At 46.7% G+C, this 22,809-nt stretch overlaps 2 protein-coding genes across 2 annotated transcripts; both read right to left on the reverse strand.

Moving 5' to 3' along the window:
* Window positions 1-16,083: 16,083 nt before the first annotated feature.
* On the reverse strand, window positions 16,084-17,724 carry LOC139832065 (uncharacterized). The gene is made up of 4 exons (XM_071821494.1): window positions 17,323-17,724; window positions 16,593-16,676; window positions 16,243-16,501; window positions 16,084-16,153 (listed from the first exon to the last, which is right to left on the reverse strand). The coding sequence occupies exons 1-4, from the start codon at window positions 17,716-17,718 to the stop codon at window positions 16,101-16,103; spliced, it is 792 nt and encodes a 263-aa protein (XP_071677595.1). The 5' UTR covers window positions 17,719-17,724; the 3' UTR covers window positions 16,084-16,100.
* A 3,964-nt stretch (window positions 17,725-21,688) lies between these two features.
* On the reverse strand, window positions 21,689-22,177 carry LOC139832520 (protein ALP1-like). Its single transcript, XM_071822295.1, has 2 exons — window positions 22,106-22,177; window positions 21,689-22,024 (listed from the first exon to the last, which is right to left on the reverse strand). Exons 1-2 carry the CDS (start codon window positions 22,175-22,177, stop codon window positions 21,689-21,691), a joined length of 408 nt encoding a protein of 135 aa, XP_071678396.1.
* Between the last annotated feature and the right edge of the window lie 632 nt (window positions 22,178-22,809).

A 22,809-nucleotide genomic window follows, 5' to 3' on the forward strand; every position in this document is an offset into this window, starting at 1 on the left:
GATAATATGCTTTGGTTGTCGTCAGGAGGGGCACATGCTGAAGGACTGCCCCAAGAAAAATAGTGGAGGAGGTCAGTCAGGAGGAGGAGGAAATCGAGGAGGAAACACCGGAGGGAACTGGAAGAATAAGAAGCCTTTCGGCAAGCTGAACTGCACTAGTCTGGAGGAGGTGGTCAACTCCGATCAGGCGGTGATAGGTACGCTCCAGATACTCACTCATCCTGGCAAAGTACTTTTTGATACTGGTGCAACTACATCATTCATTTCTCAACAATTCATCATCAAACATGGGATTAGTTGCACTAAGTTAGACACACCCATAACCATACTTTCTGCGGGGGGAACGATAGTAGTAACTCATACTAAACAAAAACAAGTCATCATGATCAATAAGTGCGCGTTTGACGCGGACCTGTTCATTCTACCGATGAAGGACATTGATGTCATTCTTGGTATGAACTGGTTAGAAGCTAATGGAGCATTGATCGACTGTGTGAACAAGACAGTATCATTGAAAAGCCCCGATGGAAGTAGAATGATCTACCAAGGTGACAAACATACACACATTGAAGTGGAGCTACAGCTGAACAGCATGAAGGAAGTGAAATTAGAGGATATACCTGTAGTGAATGAATTCCAGGATGTATTTCCTGCGGAATTACCTGGTATGCCACCAGATAGGGAGATAGAATTCACTATCGACCTAATTCCAGGAACAGCTCCGATTGCTAAGGCACCATACAAGATGGGGCCTAAGGAGTTGAAAGAACTTAAGGAACAATTGGATGACTTGGAACAGAAAGGATTTATACAAGAAAGTGTTTCACCATGGGGATCACCCGTGATCTTCGTGGATAAAAGAGATGGAGGAAGAAGGATGTGCGGAGACTATAGGAATCTGAACAACGTTACAATCAAGAACAAGTATCCACTTCCAAGAATACAAGATCTATTCGATCAAGTTAGAGGCGCAGGAGTCTTTTCCAAGATTGATCTAAGATCCGGTTATCACCAGATAAAGATCAAGAAGGAGGACGTTCCGAAAACTGCTTTTGTCTCAAGGTATGGACATCATGAATACCTTGTAGTGCCTTTTGGATTAACCAATGCCCCAGCAATATTCATGAATCTCATGAATAAGATTTTCATGCCATATCTAGACAAGTTTGTCATCGTATTCATCGATGATATCTTGATATATTCCAAGAACAAGGCCGAACATGCTGAACATCTGAGGCTAGTGTTGCAAACACTAAGGGAACATCAACTCTATGCCAAATTTAGCAAGTGTGAATTTTGGCTAGATCAAGTGGAATTCCTTGGTCATGTTATTAGTAAAGATGGAATAGCTGTTAACCCGAGTAAGGTAGCAGCAGTTCTAGAATGGGAAGCACCCAAGACTGTCAAGGAGATCCGAGGATTCCTAGGAATGGCAGGATATTATCGGAGATTCATTGAAGGATTCTCCAAGATAGCAGGACCCATGACCAAGCTGTTAAGAAAGAACACACCATTCGTGTGGTCAGAGGAGTGTGAGAAGAGTTTTCAAACTCTGAAGGAGAAACTCACCACGGCACCGGTGTTAGCAGTTCCGGAAGTTGGTAAGGATTATACCGTGTACTGTGACGCATCCAAGCATGGATTGGGTTGCGTAATCATGCAAGATCGGAAGGTCATATCCTATGGATCGAGGCAACTCAGACCTCATGAAGTGAATTATCCCACGCATGATCTAGAATTAGCAGCAGTTGTATTTGCACTCAAAACATGGAGACATTTTCTCTATGGAGCCAAGTGTGAGCTCTATACAGATCACAAGAGTCTCAAATATTTCTTCACTCAGAAGGAACTCAATATGAGACAGAAAAGATGGCTTGAACTGATCAAGGACTATGATTTGACCATCAATTATACTCCAGGAAAGGCCAATGTTGTAGCAGATGCCTTGAGTAGGAAGAGCACCGGAGGAGTGGAACAAGGAATATCACCGGAGTTGAGAAAGGAAATAAGTCAAGCCCAAATACAACTTTGGGAGAAGGAAGCCCATGAAGGATTATCGGCGTTGCAAGTAGCCGATGAGTTAAATGTTAACCTGAAGAATGAGATCATGATGGGTCAGCTGGACGATCCATTCATCGTGGAGGAGATGAGAAGAATAGATGAGGGAAGACCATCAGAATTTCACCGAGGAGAATCTGGATCATTATGGTTCCAGAAAAGAATTTGTGTTCCGGATATTGCTGAAATTAAGGAAGTAATACTCCGGGAAGCCCATCAAACACCATACTCCATTCATCCGGGTAGTACAAAGATGTACATGGATTTAAAGGAGCTATTCTGGTGAAACAACATGAAGAGAGAAATAGCACAATATGTGGCGGAATGCCATACCTGCCAAAGGGTGAAGGCTGAACACCAGAGTCCAGCAGGAAAGTTACAACCTTTACCCATTCCAGAATGGAAATGGGAGGAGATAGGAATGGATTTCATCACCGGACTACCCATGACCAATAAAAAGAAGGACATGATATGGGTAATCGTGGACCGGTTGACGAAAAGTGCACACTTCTTAGCGGTAAACCAGCAGGATAAAGGAGAGAAACTCATCGATCTTTACATCAAAGAGATTGTGAGTAAACATGGAGTGCCCAAGAAGATTGTGTCGGATCGAGGGTCCGTGTTCACGTCAGCATTCTGGAAGCAATTACATGAAGCTTTAGGATCCAAGTTGGATTATAGTACCGCCTATCATCCCCAGACAGGTGGACAAACGGAGAGAACTAATCAGATCCTAGAGGATATGCTTAGGGCTTGTGCCCTAGACTTCGGAGGATCATGGGAAGAACACTTACCATTAGCAGAGTTCTCATACAACAATAGCTATCAAAGTAGTATCAAGATGGCACCATTCGAAGCTCTCTACGGAAGAAAGTGTAGATCACCGATATGTTGGTATGAAGCTGGATCAAGCAAGGAGTTCAACCCTGATTATGTCAAGGAAAAGCAATACATCATTGACATTATAACAGATAGGCTCAAGATAGCCCAAAGTCGGCAAAAGAGTTATACCGATCAGAAGAGGAGAACATGGGAGCCACGAGTTGGAGACATGGTATATCTTAAGGTAAGCCTGATGAAAGGACTCCAGAGGTTTGGAGTAAAAGGAAAGCTCAGTCCTAGATACATAGGACCTTTCAAGATTTTGAGTCAAAACCGAGGATTAGCCTTTGAATTGGAATTACCGGGAAGGTTATCTCAGGTTCACAATGTATTCCATGTGTCGCAACTCCGAAAGTGTCTGAAGACCCCCGATGAACCAGTATCACATGAAGAGCTCGAGTTACAACCAGACTTGACTTACATCGAGAAGCCAGCAAGGATTCTCGAGGAGAACTGGAAACAACTCAAGAATCGAGCCATAAAATATTGCAAGATACAATGGAAGCACCATCCCGAGAGGGAAGCTACCTGGGAAAAGGAGGAAGACCTGAGGAAAACATACCCCGAACTCTTCAGGTATTACAACCACAACTTCGGGACGAAGTTTTCTTTAAGGGGGAAAGGCTGTAATGTCCCAGGTTTAGAGACGATCGAGGGGTAGATTTTAGAAAGGGATGTGCATTGCATTGTAAATTACGGGGAAATTTCGCGCTTTTAAAACAAAACTGCATCGAAGGGGGACAGGTTTCTCTCTCGACACCTTACAGGGTTAGGGTTTCGAGAGTGCGATGAACTTGTTGCTACTTATCTAAATTAGGGTTTCGAGAAGAGAGAAGGGATATTACATCGAAATCTTAAGTTGCATGATTGAATTACAAGTTAAGTTGTTTGATTGAATTCAAACCAAAAATTGAATTTGAATTTCAAATTCAAACATTAAATAATAATCACATAATTCAAACTTGAAAGAATTACACAAACAATGATCAATAAGCAAGAATATAAGTAATACAACAATTGCACCAAGCTCAATAAGGAAAACTTGAGCTTTATTGATCATCACACACATAATACATTGTCTTTACAATATTCAGATTTGAATTATGGAATTACAACATATTACAAGAATTGGACAAAATAGAAAATGAAAGGAAAAGGAAATTACAATTTCATAATCTATCCTAACACTACAATCTAGTCTTCATTTAGCCTTGTACTTGATGATCTCCATGATCCTTGGAGCATCAGGTTGATCCCTGCAAACAACACAACAACCAGATCATTAAGCCAAGTGGCAAAGCCACTTGGCAGGTTAGCAAACAAATAAAATGGAGGGGATATGATCAAGCTGCCGAGCTGATCTCTTCACCAGCACAAGTCCCAAGCTGGACTTACACACACACACAACCAGGCAGCACACAAGGCTGTGTGCATGCAGCACACACACACAGTGAGTCACCAAAGGGAAAGGTGGAGCTGTCGACCAGGGAAACAAAGGCCAACCATATAAAACCCTCTCCAACAGTAAACCTAGCTCAGTCATCGACCAAGCATCTTCACCGGGTAAGTCACTAGAAATCAAAAGCACTAGAACAGGAAGAGCAACACTGCTGTTCTATCTGTCCAAATTCACCACAGAATCAAACCAAGATCACAAGCACAAGGAGGAGCAGGGCAAGCATCAATTCATTGCTGAAGCAATCCTCTACACCAACACACTATTTCTAGGAGCTGGAGTGAGGTATACATATGATCATGAACAGACCAAATGGTTCTGTTCATATATTGCACAAGCATGATCTCCAGCACACCAAAAGGGTAGATACCCTATGTTTGTGTCATCATATGGCTATCTAGTCATTTGGATCAAGCAAACATAGAGAACAGCCAGTAGAGATCATCCAGAGAACATTGGTTGTGTCCACACAGGGACACAACCAGAGAAATCCAACACGGATTCAAAACCCTGGCTAGCTACCAGGTTCACTTGACAACCTAGAGCTAGTTAAGCCATCAGACATGATAGACTATCATGTGTCTATCTAGGTTTGTCAACATCAAAAGAATCTGGCAACCAAATATGGTCGTGCCAAAGAAGCAACAATCCACCACAAGAAGTCCCTCGAGAAGGGGAGCTACCATGACAGCACCAAGTGGTCGTCAAGGCCACCTCAACCCACAGCCCACACTTCCAGCCAAAGACATCATCACCCAAGGGGGTTCAATGAGCTAGGGTACCCAATGATGTTGGCATCCCTCTAGCTCAATCAATTTAACTGTAAGATGATCACAATCGCCAAGCAGTTCACATCATTTATCCACTTGGTCAAGCAAAACAACACAGATAAATGAATATACAAGAAGTCAATACACCAGAGCTTGGCAAATGATCCAGAGGATCATTGCAAGCATCAGATGATGCTTGAGCCAGCAACAGCACACACAGGCTAAGCATGTATGTAGCACAAACAGCACTGGATGAGCACCAGAGTGAACCACAGTGAGGCACAGACAACATAGAGCACTTTCTACAAGCAACTGGTAATCATATGACCACCAGAAGCATGCAAGAGCATGCTACAGTATGCTAAACATCAATTATAGCACCAACACATGTCAGACAAGTGAATTGGCCACAGAACAGGAACAATGGCAAAGCAGATAATCATAAATGTGACATATAATTATATGCAGAAGCACACCATCAAGGGATGGTGTTGTTTAGCCCACAGGCATGCTCAAGGGAGCATGTCTATGAATTGTAGCACACTGAATAGCACCAAAAGGCACTGGCTCTTGCAAACTTGCAAGGATTGCATACTGCAATCAAGTCAGGGCAATACATATGAATACACTTGAGTAATTGACAAGAATAGCATCAAGAACAGAGGCACAGAGAAGCACAAGCACAAGCACAAGTGTGGATACAGCAGTAGCTAGCATCCAGATAGCAATGTAGAAGCCTAGCAAAGATGCGCACAAAGAACAAGAAGCATCGCAACAGCAAACACAGCAACAACAGCTAGTAGAGCAATAGCAGCAGCACGAGATGGTCTCTCCATGAAGAGGAGTAGCCGCATCTCAAGCTAGGAGGAGAAGAAATAGAACACAAAGGAGAAGAAGGAGTGGCGCACTTACCGTGGTCGAGCAGATAGGCACGACCATGGCGGCCACGGCGGCACATGCCAGAGCGCGGCGGCGCCAAGCCAAGCCAGGCCATGGCGGCACCACGGCACCACCCGCACCACGGCGGCGAAGCCAGGGCGGAGTCCAAGCACCAGGAGCGCCAGGAACGGCGGGATCGAGCGGATCCCGTAACCCTAGCACCAGAAGGGGTCGAGGCCGAAAGCAGCAGGTCGCCCGCGTCAGATCGACGTGGATAGGATTGACCGTCGTCGTGGGGCGCGTCGATTGCGCACCATGGCGGGGGCCAGGTCCGGCGAATCTCGCCGGAATCGAGCGGCGACGGCGGAGGGGACGCGAGTCGCCAGAGCGGGCTAGGGTTAGGGTTCGGTCGCGCGTGAGAGGGAGAGAGAGAAGTGAGGCTGGTCGAGCCGGACCAGGCCGGTCGGTTCGACCTAACCCACTGGGTTGCACCGACAGGTGGGCCCAGGGGCATTTTTGCCATTTCACAATTCAATTAAATTACATAAACTTTGGTAAATCACAATAAATATTTAAATAACTCTAAAAAAATAATTAAAAATATGAAAATTAATCAGCATAAAATTCTCTACCTGAATAAAATATCAAAGGGAATTTTTGAAAACAACTAAGAATAAGTCTTAATTTGATGATTTAAATAATCATTTAAATCACTCATATTATTTTTAATGAAAATTAGTTCAATAATGCCTTTGGACTATAAAAACACCTTGACAACATTTCAAGGTTGTATTTTACCCTAAACAGAGTATCCCTAAATTGTTCTTAGTATTAACCTTCCACATAAAATAATAAAACACCAGAAAAGGGGGGACAACCCTAAAAGCTGAATCATGCATAATTGCTTCTTTAACCATTGCCCTTATCGGACAATGATGCTATTTTTCAGAGGCAGAGGACAAGGGTCAGTCCACACCTTCCAACTGCAAAACTTTGCAGTGTTCAGGCAAGTTCATCACTTGCTCATGTCATTTGAGTATTTCTATCAAATTACTTGCAAAGTATTATGGTTATCACTATTGCATAAAAATCAAAACCACTACTTTCATAACTATGAATATGACTATGTGGTGGGCAATGGAACCATGGATTGTGTTGATATGGTGGAGGTTCCATTGCACGGGCTTATATCCATCTAGGATTAAACAACAAATGTCGCCAGTGATTCTTGTGCCGTAATACCCGTGTTAACCATAAGATCCGGAGTGGGACGGAGTAGTCAAAAGTGTTTCCACCTCTCGTTCATCAACGGATGCGCTTTACCGTAGACACTTGTATCTGTCAGGGCAAGCGGTTGGCTGGGGAAGCCTTAAGTCCCCACGGCATAGTCCGTAGACACTTGTCGCTCGAAGTGCAAGCGGTTGGCTGGGGAAGCCTTAAGTCCCCACGGTATTGTGGTCTATGATGGGTTGCAGCTACCGGCGAAGGAGTTTGGTTCGATCCCAAACTGTCGTCGTGGTCGGGGTCCACCCGTGAGTGGGAATAATGGGACCGGCGAGGACCCAGGGTCGGGGCATGCAACAAAGGGTGGGTGTTCGAGGTAGCGGAGGAACATGATTGGCTAGACCTTATACCGGGCCTCACACCGAAGGAAGTGTGGACGGGAAAGCTGCCCGGTTGGCACCAAGGTTAAGATCTCTTATGGGTAAAGCAACACACCTCTGCAGAGTGTAAAGAACTGTGACCTGTCACTCCCTGTTACGGGATGAGGAACTGCGAACACGGCCGGAAAGGAGCTCCATGAAGTTCTAGTAAACCGGTGAAGGCTGACGGACATAGCTCTTTGGAATAAAAGCAATCTCTTGAAGAAATGTTTATCAAAACTTGCATTGGTATTAGACTTTCTGGTCTAATATTGTAGCTAGAGCATTAAACACCTCTTATCTATAATGAACTTGTTGAGTACGCTCGTACTCATACCACTCTTAAATCCCATGCTTAGATTGTCTGAATCGTCTGGAGGAGGACTACGACCACAATGAAGGAGCCGAGATCATCGGCTATGAAGAACCAGACCTCTCTGGAGGTATAGAAGGCGTAGACTACCTCATCGTCTACGGATCCGGGGAGGCTTCCGGAGGAGATCAAGCCTAGAGATATCCAGTAGGAGTAGTAACCGAGCAGCCCGAACTCTTAGTATTTAGCTGCTCGAGAAAATAAATGTATAACTTAATGAGACTCTTATATTGTAAGCTATGTTGGGTTCGCCTCGAACCCGGGAGTAATCCTCTTAGGACCCAAGAGGAGCTCCGAGATGACATGTGTATGATAGTTGTAATAATAACTGAATGAGTTATGAACCTACTATGTTCTATTGTACTACTCTGAGGGATGTAATATTTGCGGAATGGTACTTCGTGAATGTTATATCAACGACTGGCATACTACAACATGCAGTGGTATGCAGGGTCACCACATCCACGCAGACGCAAACGGACGAAAAATATCTGTTTGCGTCGCCCCGGTGGAGATGCCCTTAGCAGACTCTGGGCGAGCCCCCAATGCACTCTGTACAATTGGTCCATCTTTAGAAACCGTATGGTTATTTATTTGAGGGGATCTCAGACCATACAAGGCATGGACAACATTTTGTCCAGGACAAACTAAAATGTGCACTTTACCCAATCATTTTTATGGCAATGCTAAACAACTTTCTTTATGCAATGACAAGTCAACTATCACAATGTGAGATAGAAGCTTAATCAACCAGTAAACAAGTTACCAACGCAATTTGTGATATTTATGGCATCTCCAGCGACGTGACGCAAACGAACGCTCAGCGACCATTTTCGTCCACCGTGACCGGAAATGCGTCTGGCACCATTTCCAGCGGGGCGACGCAAAGTGACCGGGCCATCCGCGGAGACGCAAACCTGACCCAAATATGCGCCTCGGATGCGTCTTTGCGGACGTCCGGAAACGTCCACTCGCGTCTGGCGGACGTTTCGTTGGGCCCGCCTGGCAGCGACCCTGCGTCAATGCGTCTTCTCAAATGCGCCAGTGACTGCGCCGCTGCGTTGCTTCGGCACTCTGCGCTACGTTAATGGCGACGATGCCTCGGCTGCCGAGCGGCCACCCACCTCCGCCAACCACGTTAATGGCGACGCCACGCATCCCGCGGCCACCTCATGCCGCCGGCCTATATGAAGGGGCGCTCGTTCTTCTTCCTCATCCACTCCTCCAAAAGAAACCCTAGCCGCCACAAAGCTCGACCATAGCGCCGCCTAGGTGTTCCTGCGACGCAGCCAAGCCCGCGAGGAAGTCCATGGTCGGTCATGGTGGCCGGCGAGGCGGTCGAGGCTACGGCCCTGGGCGCCCCCGTGGCCAGGGCAGGGGCCGCCGTGGTGGAGCAGCTACGGCCCCACGCTCGCCGTCGCCTGCGCCCTCCTCGTCCTCGCAGGAGGAGCGCTGCTTCGAGTTCCTCCTCCGCATCGACGATGACCCACTCGCCATCAAGCGGCTACCGGACAAGTTCACCGAGTTCGTCGACGGCGTCGAGCCGGCGCAGTTGCAGCTACGGGAGGCAAGCTGCAACTTCTGCCGCTGGACCGTGGAGGTCCTGTTCGACGGACATGGCAAGATGTACCTGCACACGGGGTGGGACAAGTTCGCCCGTGACCTCGACCACGAGCCCGGCTGCCAGCTCACCTTCCTCTACGAGGGGGACGGCGAGATGATCGTCAAGGTGTTTGACGACACGGCCTGCCGCAGGCACTACCACACCAGCGACTCCGGCTCCGACACCGATAGTTAGAACGTCGAGAGTTCTTTCTTTGCAGCGAATCTGGCTACGGGCCAGACGAAGCCAATAGTCGAGGTTTCTGGATGTTCGTCTCATCGGTAGAACCAACATGGGCATCATCTCCCCCCGCTGGATTTTCCAGTTTCGGTGATTGGGTGTGCCCTCGAATGTTCTTTCTTGGTAGCGAACATACGGAAATCAACATAACTGGATTCTTTTTAAAAAAAATTTATATTTGTGTCGGCCATGGTTCAAACTATGTGTTAGTTTGTGTAAACAATGTTCCAAACTATGTGTTAGTCTGTGTAAAATCATGTTTCAAAATGTAATATTTGAAACTATGTGTAATTAATGGAGAAGAGGGGAAAAAGGAGAAAAAAATGCGTCGCCATGCTGGAGCAGACCAGACGCAAACGAAATGTGCGGAAAAAATGGTTATTTTAGCGTCCGTAGCGCGACGCAAACGGACGATACCGGATATAAAAATGCGTTGCGCCGCCGCTGGAGATGCAATTACCGAAATTTCACCCAGAATTGCGATGCCGAGCCCTGGACATGCGCTGCTGAAAAGGTCGATCGATGAGCAGAGGTTCCAGTTCATTCCATGCGCGTGCGCGCAGAGACAGAGCAAGGATGCAGCAGTACGTTGCTGCCCAGCCTGCAGTGTCGCAGCGCAGAGCATGCATGCATGGTGTTAAATCTCTTGTTCCCTCACCCGGCCGGCACAGATTCCAGGGTTGGTGCTTCGCCGGAAACGAGCCCAGCAGCCAAATCTTCCCGACGCCAGTGTGTGGCAGAGTTAAAGAAGCCATTCCCTTGCCTGTCGCAAACAGCATGTGTGTGTGTTCGTGTTTTCTTCATGGCCGAGCCAGTTCATGTATGGTCTCGGCGGGAAAAGCGGTGATGCGTTCTGTTGTGTGTTTGCTCTGCGTTGCATGGAAAGCAAAGCAAGGGGGAGTAACTGGTATGGCCGGAGTTAGGTAAAAGCATCTACTGAAGCATCTTCACTCGCGTCCTCAAAAGGAGCTTCCAAACGGCGCCGAATCAAATGTTTGAGAAACACATCCGCCTCGTGTCACGTTTGGAAGCGTGTCGCTGCTCAGCCGTGGTCTCCAAACACATCGCCAAATATTAAAATATTTTTTTATTTTTTTTGTATTTTCATTTCAATAGAGAGAAGAAATTTGTAGGTAGAATCAAGATTTTGAAAGTAGTGCAATATGTTGATATAAATTAAACATAAAAACTACGAAAAAATATGTTTAAACTAATTTTTAAACTAAGCTACTTCTCCTTTTATGGTCTCGCCTCGTCGTCCTCACGGAGGCGCTTTCTACTCATCACCTCTTCCACAGAGGTAGTGGCGTTCGACGCGTCCGAGTAGCTTGTGTCCCCCTCCGACGAGTAGTCCTTGGTGTCTTCGTCGTCGTCGGTGCACGCCTGCTGCACCTCCCTCTTCGCCTTCGCCCGGGCCCTTGTCTCCTTCTTTTCCGCCGCCGCCTCCTCAACTGCCTCCTCCGCCTCCAGCCGTCTCCACCTGGCATCTTCATCCTCTTCCTCCTCCTCCTCATGGCCGTCCTCGGCGACGGCCTCCCACTCCTCCTCCCAGCCATCCATCGGCGGGGAGCGAGATGCTAGGCGTGGCAGTTCTTTCCCACCAATGGCACCATCCCGGCGGCTTCCCCTCACTATCGGAGTCCGATGGCAAAGAGAGGTTGCTCATGGTCAGAGAGGAGAGGTTGCTCAGTCGTAGAGATGATGGGTGCCGGCCGGTTGGAGATCCGAATGCGCAGACGTAGGGGTCCTATTGAGCGGGGATGAATGGCGGCACAAATATCGAAGAGGGTTGCAGTTGCTCTTCCGAGGCGGCCGCGCTCCATTCTGGCGGTTCGCCGTCGATCGACACGGTTGCCACTCCGGTGGTTCCTCTTTCTGGCAACTGCATCGTTGCTGCGTGCCAATAATAATTCTGTCGCGAGGTAGGCGACGGTTGGTCGTCGTTTGTACGTCAATGACGCGTCGGGCCCACTAGTCGCAGCCTTTCTTCGTGCTCTGTCTGGCCTGCCCGAACCGTCCCCTATGGAGCGGGGATGGGCTCAGGGCGCCGAACAACGTATTGGGCCACATCGGGCGGAAGGGGCCTTTGGGACGCGTGACTAGGGCCGAAATATCCGACGAAGCTTTGGGGGACGCGACTAGAGATGCTCTTAGGGCCGACACATACAGACGATAAGCGTCCTTCTCGCACGGGCGCACTGGTAACGCTCCTGATGCTTCGCCTTAAGCATTGCAGAATTGATGGGCGGCGCGTCGCAGATTTCTGCACTGCGCTAATGGAGCGCCTCGCTTACCGCGCGTTTGCGCTGGTGGGCGGTACCGCAGAGCCTTCAATGGCAGGACATTGAATGCAAGGTGGCATCCGAGCCTTTTTAAGGGCCATTAGCGGCGCCCATTTTCTAGCCCACGCCATTCTCAGAGCTCTCCACCTCGTCACACACCCACCCAACCGATGCCATTGGGAAGGGTTGGCATTTCCTCAAGGGGAAGAACGACCACGAGGCCGGTGGCTCGGGTTCCGGCAAGAAGCCGTGGCACAGGCGGTACGTCCTCGTCGACTTCGTGCACCGGTGATATGTTGCAAACGTATCTATAATTTTTGATGATCCATGCTTGTTTTACACCAATTTATATATGTTTTGCTCACACTTCGTTGCACTTTTATACATTTTCCGGCACTGAACTATTAACAAGTGGCCACAGTGCCAGTTCCCAGTTTTCTATTGTTTTGTATTTCAGAAAATTTTATAGGAAATATTCTCGGAATTGGATGACACAAAAGCCGAAGTCAATATTTTACTGTAACGAAGACGAAGTCCAGAGGGGAGACGAAGAGAGGCAACAGGGTGGCCAAACCAACCCTAGGCACGGCCTGGCCTTTGGCCACATAAAGGGGTGGTGTCGCCCCCCTGGCCTCCACCGACCTCGCCCTTCCGCCTATTTATTCACGATCTCGGGAAAACGCTAAACACCCGAGCCTCCATCCACGAAAAGTTTTGTCGCGGCCGTCATCGCAGACCCTAGCTCGGGAGGGTTCTGAAGCTCTTCCCGGCACCCTGCCGGAGGGGGAGATCACCACCGGAGGCCTCTACATCGCCATGCCCGCCTCCGAAGTGATGCGTGAGTAGTTCATCCCTGGACTACGGGTCCATAGCAGTTCAGGGTGCAAGCGGGACCTGATGCGGAGGCCCGCATATTTCCGCATGAGCCCGCAGCTAATTAGTGGGCCACCTGCGGCAGGCCCATATTTCTGGCGAGCCTACGCGGAGACCGCTTGGGCCGCTTGTTTCCTCCCTGCCTTTGCCAGCAGTTCCCTGTTCGCTAGCTCTGTTGAGCAAAGGAGCAATTCCTTCGCTGTTAGCTAGCTCTCCAAATGACTTAGTTTTTGGGTCGATTCATAGCATTGCAGAACTTGTGACGAAAGTACAGTATATTATTTAATAGCACAACTAATTCTGGGTCGATTCAGATGATAGTGAAGCTTTCAAAATAAAATAAAAAGGTAAGAACAAAGCTAGCAAGTCTCAGATGTCTGCAATTAACAAACTGTTGTTCCAGTGCACCACATGTCTCATGTACATTGTTCAATCAGCCACACTTCAAGCAGGAAAATGGCTAGCCATAAACAAACCGACACAACACAAGTCACAGAAACTGACGGATCACAACTGCCGCCTCCTCCAATATATAGCAAGGAAACAAAAGAAGTCAAGCCTGCCTCCTCTCAACATCAGATCGAATCGAATCCCATGTCCTCCGCTTCGATTGCCAACAGAAAACCGCAACATACGATCAGGCATCCTTGTTTCTTCAAGATCTCCAACTCAACTGGGACTAAACTAATAGCACAAATGAGAACATAAATAAGCATTCAGATGTCACCCAGATTCATTTAAGCCCTAGAAGGAAAATTTTGAGTATCATACACATTGGACAGAATAGTAAACTTCAACTATTTATATATCATGCACTAGAGAGGAAAAAACAAATATACACCAGGATTCAGTCCATGAATGTCATGTACACAAAATGTACTCCAGGATTCACTACAGAGGAGTAAACAAATATACCAAATGTCATGTACACATCATCTCCTTCCTACCGGAGGTCAGGTCACAAGCCAAAACTCAGTCATTAAGTGCCAGGATACACAATATACAAACCATTAAGCAAACTAAAATGGGATATTATATGACCATGTAGCAGAACATGTGCTAATAATAGGAACTTAGATATCATGGGTACAGAATATGTACCTGTTATGATGCAAGGAAAGCTCCAAAACAAATTCCTAGTCGTCATTTTCCATAGCGTCTGAAAGTACAAGAGAAATTTTATTTGCCACACGAAAATATTATATGAGCCAAAGGAAAGCACTTAAGCGAAAAAATACATACCGGCTGCCTTAAACCAATCCTGTAGACATATCAAAGCCTCAATGGTAGTAGGTGCGAGGCTACTCCTGTAATCACTGATGATGCGTCCTCCGGTGCTAAAAGCCGACTCGGAAGGCACTGTTGAAGCAGGGATGGCCAATACGTCACGAGCCATTACAGAGAGCACTGGATATATCTCAGATTTTCCTTTCCACCATTTTAGAATATCAATCTCGTCCCTTCGAGGTGTCAACTTTTCCTTCAAATATTGATCTAGCTCATTGCTTGACTGTCGCCTTTTTGACTTCATGTACTGATCCCACTCTGCAAGTGGGTCGTTAACATCTTGCACCTCCTGAATATCACAATCTTGCATCTCTCCAGAAATAAGTTGATTGTATTCATTGAAGAGCTTCTGCGTGGTATTCTTCACTTCACTCATCCATGTGTCTGCCTCCTTTTCACTTCCAAAATCACTCAAGTGATACTCAAGGAAGTCGTACTTGTACCTCGGATCAAGAATAACAGGAATGCAAGCAGACATGTATATCTCCTTCCAATATAGGTTGAACTTTGTTTGCATCTGTTCGACCATGCGTGCAATTGTTGTGTCCTGACTTGATGCTTCCTCATTCAATATTTTTCTGTTCAAAATTGATTCTTCTGTATTCAACACTTTTTTGATGTTCCAAAACTGGTAGAAGTAAAGATGGGAGGTTGGATATTTTGAGCCTGACAGAGTTTCTGTTGCTGTGTAGAAGGTCTCCAATAAATTCAATACAGCTTCAGACAATGTCCATTCAGGGTTCGAAGGAGCAAATGTGTACTCCTTATCTTGATTCTCTAGGGAAACAAATGCACTTCGAAGGGGTAAAGCAGATTGAAGCATCAAATATGTTGAGTTCCAACGGGTGGTCACATCACCACAAGGACGACTATATGTTGCACACAATCCTTCTTGTATAATTATCCCAAGGAACTTCTCGTATCTTTGTTGTGAGCTTCGCACATACTTCACACTCTCTCTAATGTTATTGATAACACTTTTTAGCACTCGAAGACCATCTTGAACAATTGTATTAAGCACATGTGTAGCACAGCGGAAATGAAGTAACTTCCCCTCTAAAAGCAGAAAACCTTTCGTCTTCAAGTTTGTCCTCAATAAGTTGACCATGGCAGTGTTTACTGATGCATTATCCAATGTAAAGCTAAACACTTTGTCCTCTAAGTTCCATTCACGAAGGCTGTCTAGAACTATATTGAAAATGTTAACAGAGTTGTGCGGAGTCTCTAGCATAGCAAACCTTATAATATGTTTATGAAGAATCCAATCATTAGAAATCCAATGACAGGTCATGCAGAAGTATCCCAGCTTCTGGTTAGAGGTCCACATATCTCCTGTGAGAGATATGCGAGAGGCACAATTTTCAAAATAATCTCTCAGTGCATTTCCGTGATCGTTAAATGCATCCATACACTCATTTTTTATAGTTGTTCTAGAAACATTTTCGAACCAAGGATTCAATGAAGCCGTGAACTCCCTAAATGGTGCATACTCAACCAATGAAAATGGCATTTCATTGACAACGTACAATTAGTTTTACCAATTTCCTTCTCGCGACCTTGGGATCGTACTTCCAATTGGGGTCCTTTGAATCAGAACGACCCATCCTATCAACCATTTCAGTCATTGCAGTTTTTGCATCGCATATCTTCAAATGCCGTTTGATGTGGCTGGTCACAGAATCTCCGCTGGCTGCAAATATCCGATGACAGTGAATGCACTTGCCTTCCATAAACTTCCCGTCCTTATAGATAGGTTAAGCTTCTGCCCATATGGCTGATATCAACTTGCGGCGTCTTCGTTTTGATGCTACATGCATGGGAAAAAGTTTAGTTAGCACATCAAAAGTAAACAAAAACTAAGTGAGTAATATACGAATACATGGAAGCAGATCATACCATGCGAATTGGTAGTTCTTGTACCAGGTGAAAGATCTTCAAGAGAAGGGGAACTTAATTGAGTAAAACTTGGTGGGTGCTGTGATGTCTTAGGTGAACCTGTCATCTTTGCTCTTTTTATGGAAGCAACCCTTTCTATTACTGATGCTCTTTTCACTGCTATAGAACGGGCAAGCATATTAACCCCTGGTGAACTTGTTAATTGGATTGGAGATCGAAGTAATGGACTGGCTGACTTTGAACCCATTGGAAGGTCTCCCTAAAAATTAAGACAAGCAATTAAACTAGGGATTAACATGTGTATGAAATGATCATGAACTAAGTAAAACCAAATTATCCAAAAAAGGAACCTTGCTATTTCTTATTTTCTCTGATCTTGGCTTTCGGGTTTTCCCTGTGTGAAGCTTGCCCTCTCCCAATTGAATCTGAGATGCCTATTAAACAAAGAGAACTATATATTTTAGGCTCTGTCCAATAATTCCTATTAAACATATGTTTGAAATAAAGAGAAATCATTATTCATAAAAGGTCTGCAGCGCATAGAAACAATCAAGAAAATCGTGATTCATCATATGATTGCACCTGGATCTGTCCATTGCATGGGGTAGAACGATACTAGCAGTTTCCACTGGAAAAATTACTAGTACACCATAGCATACTATTCAGATGAACACAAGAGGCGCAGGTACTCACATGGATAGATATGGAATATCAGTTAAATAGACAAGATTTATAAATCTGGTCACTACACAATACTAGTTCCACCTGAATACCTGATATTATCTGGCCATATGCAGGGAGCCCTTGATAGTCCGGAAATACCAGGTGGATTCCTCGGCTCAAAGCAGAATAGCGGCATCTCCACCATGTAATTCATCCAAGAAACCTACTAATACTGATTAATCGATTCAGGGCATCTCCCATGTAATCCGAAACCGTGTGCAATTTGATGATTAAGCTTCGTTTTAGAGTCGAAATAGAAGAAAGCATTCGGAAGAATTTTTACAGTCATGGCCAGCACAGAGGAGGAGGAGTAAGTCGTACTAACAGTCAGATACACAAGTGAGTTGATTTCGCTACCTTGTTGATGGTGGGGATGATGGAGCTTTTGTTGGGCTTACTGCGCTCATTGTTATTGCACTGCGACCGCTTCTTGCCGCCGGCGTCGATGCACAACTGTGGATCAGCACCGTCGTCCGTGCCAGGTTGTGGATCACCGCCATCGATCTCTTGGCCGCCCACCCTCCCCACGCCGTCCATGCCAGGATGTGGCTCTCCGCCATCGAACCCTATCTTGCTTGCCTTCATTTCCGGCCTAGCCTTCGGCCTAGCCTCCGGCTGCCCGTCGCCGACCAAGATGGGAATCGAGGGAGGAGCCGACGAACCGACCAAGAAGGGGAGCGCTGGAGGTGGGGAAGTAGTAGAGGGAGAAGGAAAGGCCGGTTCCGTCGGAACCGAAGGAGGAAGGGCGTCCATGGCGGCGCTCCGGTCGCGGGGGAACCTATCGGGTCGCTCTGGCTCGCCGCATCGCTCGAGAGGAAGACCTAAAATCGCAGCACCGCGGCAACTGCGGGCCGGCCCGCATATGCCGTTCTTTTTCCTTAACTTTCTGTGGGAGCCCGCAGATGCATTTAACTGTGCCTACTCCGTGGCGCCGCAGACGGCCCGCTGCCGTTTGCAGCTTGAATAGCAGTAGCTAGATGGTTGTCTTCTCCAATTTATGCCCCATGTTTAGATCTTGTGAGCTGCCTATCATGATCAATAAGATCATCTTTATGTAATGTTACATATTATGTTTGCTGGGATCCGATGAATATTGAATACTATGTTGAGACCGATTATATATACATGTCATATGTTATTTGTGATCTTGCATGCTCTCCATTGCTAGGAGATACTCTGGCCAAGTAAATGCTTGTGACTCCAAGAGAGAGTATTTATGCTCGATGGTGAGTTCATGCCTCTAGTTTTCTGGAAGAGTGACAATAACTTTTGAGATTGTAGACGTGATGTTGCTACTAGGAAGAAAACAACAATGTTTTATCTAAGGGTAATTTTATTGTTTACTTTATACACATTGCTTAGTACGATAATGTGTTGCTTGCTACTTAATACTGGAAGGGGTTCGGATAATAACCGGAAGGTGGATTATTAGTCATAGACGCAGTTGGATTACGGTCTATATATTATGTTGTAATGCCCAACGAATCTCATAGTAATCGTATTATCATGTATGGTATTTATTCTATCAATTGCCCAGCTTTAATTTATTCACTCAACATGTTATTTATCTTTATGGAGAGACACCTCTAGTGAACTGTGGACCCTAGTCCTTTCTTTTACACTGATACAATCATCCTGTTATATTTACTTTCTGCAAGCATCATTCTCTTTAATTCCACTTCAAACATCTCTTTCCACTCGCTACGTCTAATCATTTGTGTTTAATAAAATAGGTGAGATTGACAACCTCACTGTAAGTTGGGGCAAAGTACTTTGGTTGTGTTGTGTGCAGATTCTATGTTGTTGCTAACGTCGGTAATGCGCACTGCCACAAGTTAGCTAACAACACCTTCAGAAATCACGCCTTTCTCCTACTGGTCGATTAAACATTGGTTTCTTACTAAGGGAAAACTTGCTGCTATGCTCATCATACCTTCCTCTTGGGGTTCCTCAACCATGTGAAGTCTACACTACGAGCACCATCAACCGGCTCTGGAGAAGAACCGGCCGGTACCATGGTCAGATGCGGGCCTATCAGAAGGAGGCTGGTACCTGAACTCGGCGTCCAGCGTTGTGAATCCTCGCTGGTTCAGGGGACATCGGCGACTCCTCCGGCCACGCCGACACGAACCCACGAGCGTGCGTCATCTCCTTCTTCGAGCCTGGGATTTGTGGCCGCCATCACCGCATGCTCCTCTTCCTCCTCCACCTCCGGCTCTCCTTCCTCGACAACCGTTCTACCAACTACCATGTCAGACGTCGGAGATCATCGACCTCGTCAGCGACGATGAGTAGTAGTCCATGGCTAGGTTTTAGCAGGCCTTGTTTATTTTTTGAGTTTTTTCTGCATTTTTCTAATTATTTAAATTATGGGCTTTTAATGAATGAAAAAATTCTTGTTTTTTATGACTCAGGCCGATGGAGACACCCCTAGATTCAAACGGACGTGTCGTCGCTTTCGATCATTTGGGCCAACATAAATGGAAGCGTTGATCGTTTTTAACGTCCGATTTAAGTCGGTCTGTTGGAGATGCCCTAAAACGGCTTGAATTCTGTGAGCCGCATCCCTCAAACGAACGTACGACACACGCGTTGCACAAACAGATCTATGGCACCGGTTCTAGTTGCCGCTTTTGAAGGGCGACTCTGTCCAGCAGCGTCCCTCAAACAACTAGAAAAAAAAACACTAAAAGTCTCTTGAAATTAAAATTTTAATTCAAATTATGTTATATATTACAATTTTAAATGAGGAATGACTGAACTGAAACTTGAACTTAGCCTACTCGCCGACAATCCTAGGCACACTACCGCACCCACGCCCGTCTCTCTACTCAGTCCGCGGACAAACACACACACACGTCCCTTGCTTTGTGCATCTGCCGGTGCTCGACCGCCACCAGTGAGGGCGGAGCTTCCTTGCAACGAGGGCACTTGAGCAACAGCAGCCTCACGCGACACTCCTCTAGGTGACCCGCGCTGCTTCGCATACATCAGCCCCGAGGCGGGTCTGAGCGTCGAGCTCGCGGATCCTCTTCTGTTCGGCCTCCATGGGGAGGCGACCACCCTCCTCCACTAGTGCCTGCTCGGATGAGATGTTGGTCATGCGCTCCAAGATGGCCATGTTGACCTCCTCTGGTTTAAAGGTGGCGTCCCTCTACTACCACGCAGTATGGGACGATGCAAGGATAGCTGCATGTTCCGTGTCTGCCGAGTCCGACCCGTCGTCCTACCGCACGCCCTCCTCATTCGCCTCGCACTCCGGGTCCGTCTTGAATGACTCGTTGAACTCGACAAACTTATTGGAGAAGTCGTCCAAAGGGAACAACTCAGCCTCGGGCTAGGACGACATAGGTTCAGCCGACGGAGTGTCGCTGTTGGGGCCCAACATAGAGTACATGGTGATGGGGTGGTGCAGGCATTTTGGCTAGAAGGTTGCGGCTAGGAGGCGGAGAGGGGGCGAGGGAGGCGAGTGTGAAGAGAACTCGCGTGGTGGTTGGTCTTTTATAGCCAAAGACAAAGCAGGAAACGAGGATGTGGGAAGGAGAAAGGACATGAAAGAGCTATTTGCATTAAAATCGGCGCCGGGTGGGGAAGGCCCGACGGTGATACGTGGGGAAGGTGTAGTGCCAACGATAAATCTACCTACTTCCACCGATGAAACTACTATGGCCATCCTGAAAAGATGCACACATGTGGTTTTGTCTATGGCAAGCGAGACCCGTCAACAGACGCATCGTCAATGGCTCGTGCACGACATGGGAACTTTAGACATCCTATTGGACCGTGCCTAACTAAAAAGCCTTTTTAGGATGTGCGGCTGGGTATGGAGGTCCCCAAAATTCCTTTGAAGGACGGTTCTCAGGGACACAACCTGGAATTCTCTTAGGGCGCGTTTGGTAGCCTGGGCCCGATTGGGGGCTCACTGGCGCAGTGGTGCAATGGCACCTGCGTGTTTGGAATGAGCCACGGGCCAGAATTTACCGATTGTTTGGTAGGTCGGGCTGCATGGTCTGGGCCAAAAAAGTTTGTTTGTTTGCCTGCAGCCAACCCCAAATCTCGATGGAGATGAGATTACGCCAGTTTGGTACCATCCAGCATGCCTAAGGCCACCTCTTCTCTACAACGCGTAGCCTTACCATGCTATCACCACTCATCACACAGAAATCTCAGTTTATGACAGTTGCAGACTAACGAAGGTAGCAGCTCATGAAATCAACTCTAGCTAGTACGAATGGTAGTTCAAAACGATGCTCCCTAGCTATTATGAATGGCAGTTTATCATCACGGGGTAGTTCAACATATGGGGATCAAATTGGGGTTCGATAAACAGGGGATCAAAGGGGGGTTATTCTTGTTCTTCACTTCTTCTTCACCTCTTCACTTGTTTTTCTCCTTCTGAAATGGTGGTCTGGCCTCTGGCTTCCCACATTGTGTCTGCCCACACTTGCCTCTTCTCGTTCCAGGTTTCATTGTCGCCTGCCTCCACGCCATGGTCGGTCTCAACTTCATCAAAAGTGACAACCTCTTGGAAGAAGTCATCCTCGCCCCAAGCTAGGATTCGGTTGTGTACAATGCAGGAAGCAAGGACCAACTTTACTTGTGTGTGAAAAGTGTGGAACGGTTTCTGGTGAAGGACCTGGAACCTGTTTTTCAATGCATCAAAGGCCCTCTCAATGGTGACTCTAAGGCTTGAGTGTCTCAGATTGAACAACTCTTTCACATTCTAAGGTCGATTCCTGGGAGAGAACTCGTTGAGGTGGTACCTTGGTTTCCTGAAAGGAGGTAGAATACCTGGTCGACATGCATATCCAGCATCTCCAAGGTAGAACTTACCCTCAGGGATTTGCAACCGATCAGGCCTAGTTAAGTTGTCGGACAGGATGCTCGCATCATGAGCTGAGCCCTCCCACCCAGCAAGCACGTATGTGAACCTCGTATCGAAATCCACAGATGCTAGCACATTCTGCCTGGTGTGGTGCTTCCTTCCGCGGAATGCTGCAGACATTGATCTTCGTACCTTGGAAGTCACATGAGTACCATCAATAGCCCCAATGCAATCCTGTCAAAAAATTAGCACACAGTCATGTTTCTGACAATATCACATATCTGATAAGTAGAACAAACATGATCTTGTACTCACCCTGAAATACGGGAACCACCTGTAGCTGTTCTTGATCTTGGATGGTGTGTTCGATGATGTTGGCTTGATCATGTCACCTCCTCCCCAATTGTGTACAACTTCTGCTGGAAGTACCGACAAATAGTCTCCGTGGATCGCCTGAATGTGCTATGGATGACTCTGAACCTCTGGTTATGACTTACGACACGAAGAAACATTGCAAATTGTTCTTCCACAGAGGTGTGGATGCTATCAACCAGCAGTCCTCTAGACCTAAACGTATTCACAAATGCATAGAAAGGGGCTCTTCTCATCCGAACAATCTGGATATATAGCCTCTACATCGTTGCAGTTGTGGATGTAGTTTAGTTTGGAAGTCCTCTCCTGATCTCGTTGTAACATAGGACCGTAATTGACACGAGGAAAAGCAACATGCCTAACTGCTCTCTTGCGCACCATCAGGATCCATGCTTGTATGCAAATGGTGAGTGTTACGACGTGATGCACAAGCCGGAGCCGGTCGGTCTACTCAAACAAGATCTATGCATTACGAACGGTCTTATCAAACCCAACTAGTTCTAACAACATGAATCTAACACTACATTAGAGCAGGGAGTTTCCCCTTACCTCCGTCATGGCATACAATGGACACGACCGAAAGCCGCTGGTACGTTGCAAACATATCTATAATTTTTGATGCTCCATGCTTGTTTTACACCAATGTC

This window comes from Lolium perenne, chromosome 6 (genome assembly GCF_019359855.2).
Source record: "Lolium perenne isolate Kyuss_39 chromosome 6, Kyuss_2.0, whole genome shotgun sequence".
Classification (NCBI taxonomy): domain Eukaryota; kingdom Viridiplantae; phylum Streptophyta; class Magnoliopsida; order Poales; family Poaceae; genus Lolium; species Lolium perenne.

Bases quoted from the DNA above. Each gene is read 5' to 3' on its own strand.
- LOC139832065 (XM_071821494.1), bottom strand. From the start codon at position 17,718: ATGGACGCCCTTCCTCCTTCGGTTCCGACGGAACCGGCCTTTCCTTCT. The intron at 16,677-17,322 runs GTAGCGAAATCA...TTTGTTTAATAG, and splicing joins TCATCCCCACCATCAACAAG to GCATCTCAGATTCAATTGGG. The intron at 16,154-16,242 runs GTATGATCTGCT...CCATGCATGTAG, and splicing joins AAGAACTACCAATTCGCATG to CATCAAAACGAAGACGCCGC.
- LOC139832520 (XM_071822295.1), bottom strand. From the start codon at position 22,177: ATGATCAAGCCAACATCATCGAACACACCATCCAAGATCAAGAACAGC. The intron at 22,025-22,105 runs GTGAGTACAAGA...ATTTTTTGACAG, and splicing joins GGTGGTTCCCGTATTTCAGG to GATTGCATTGGGGCTATTGA.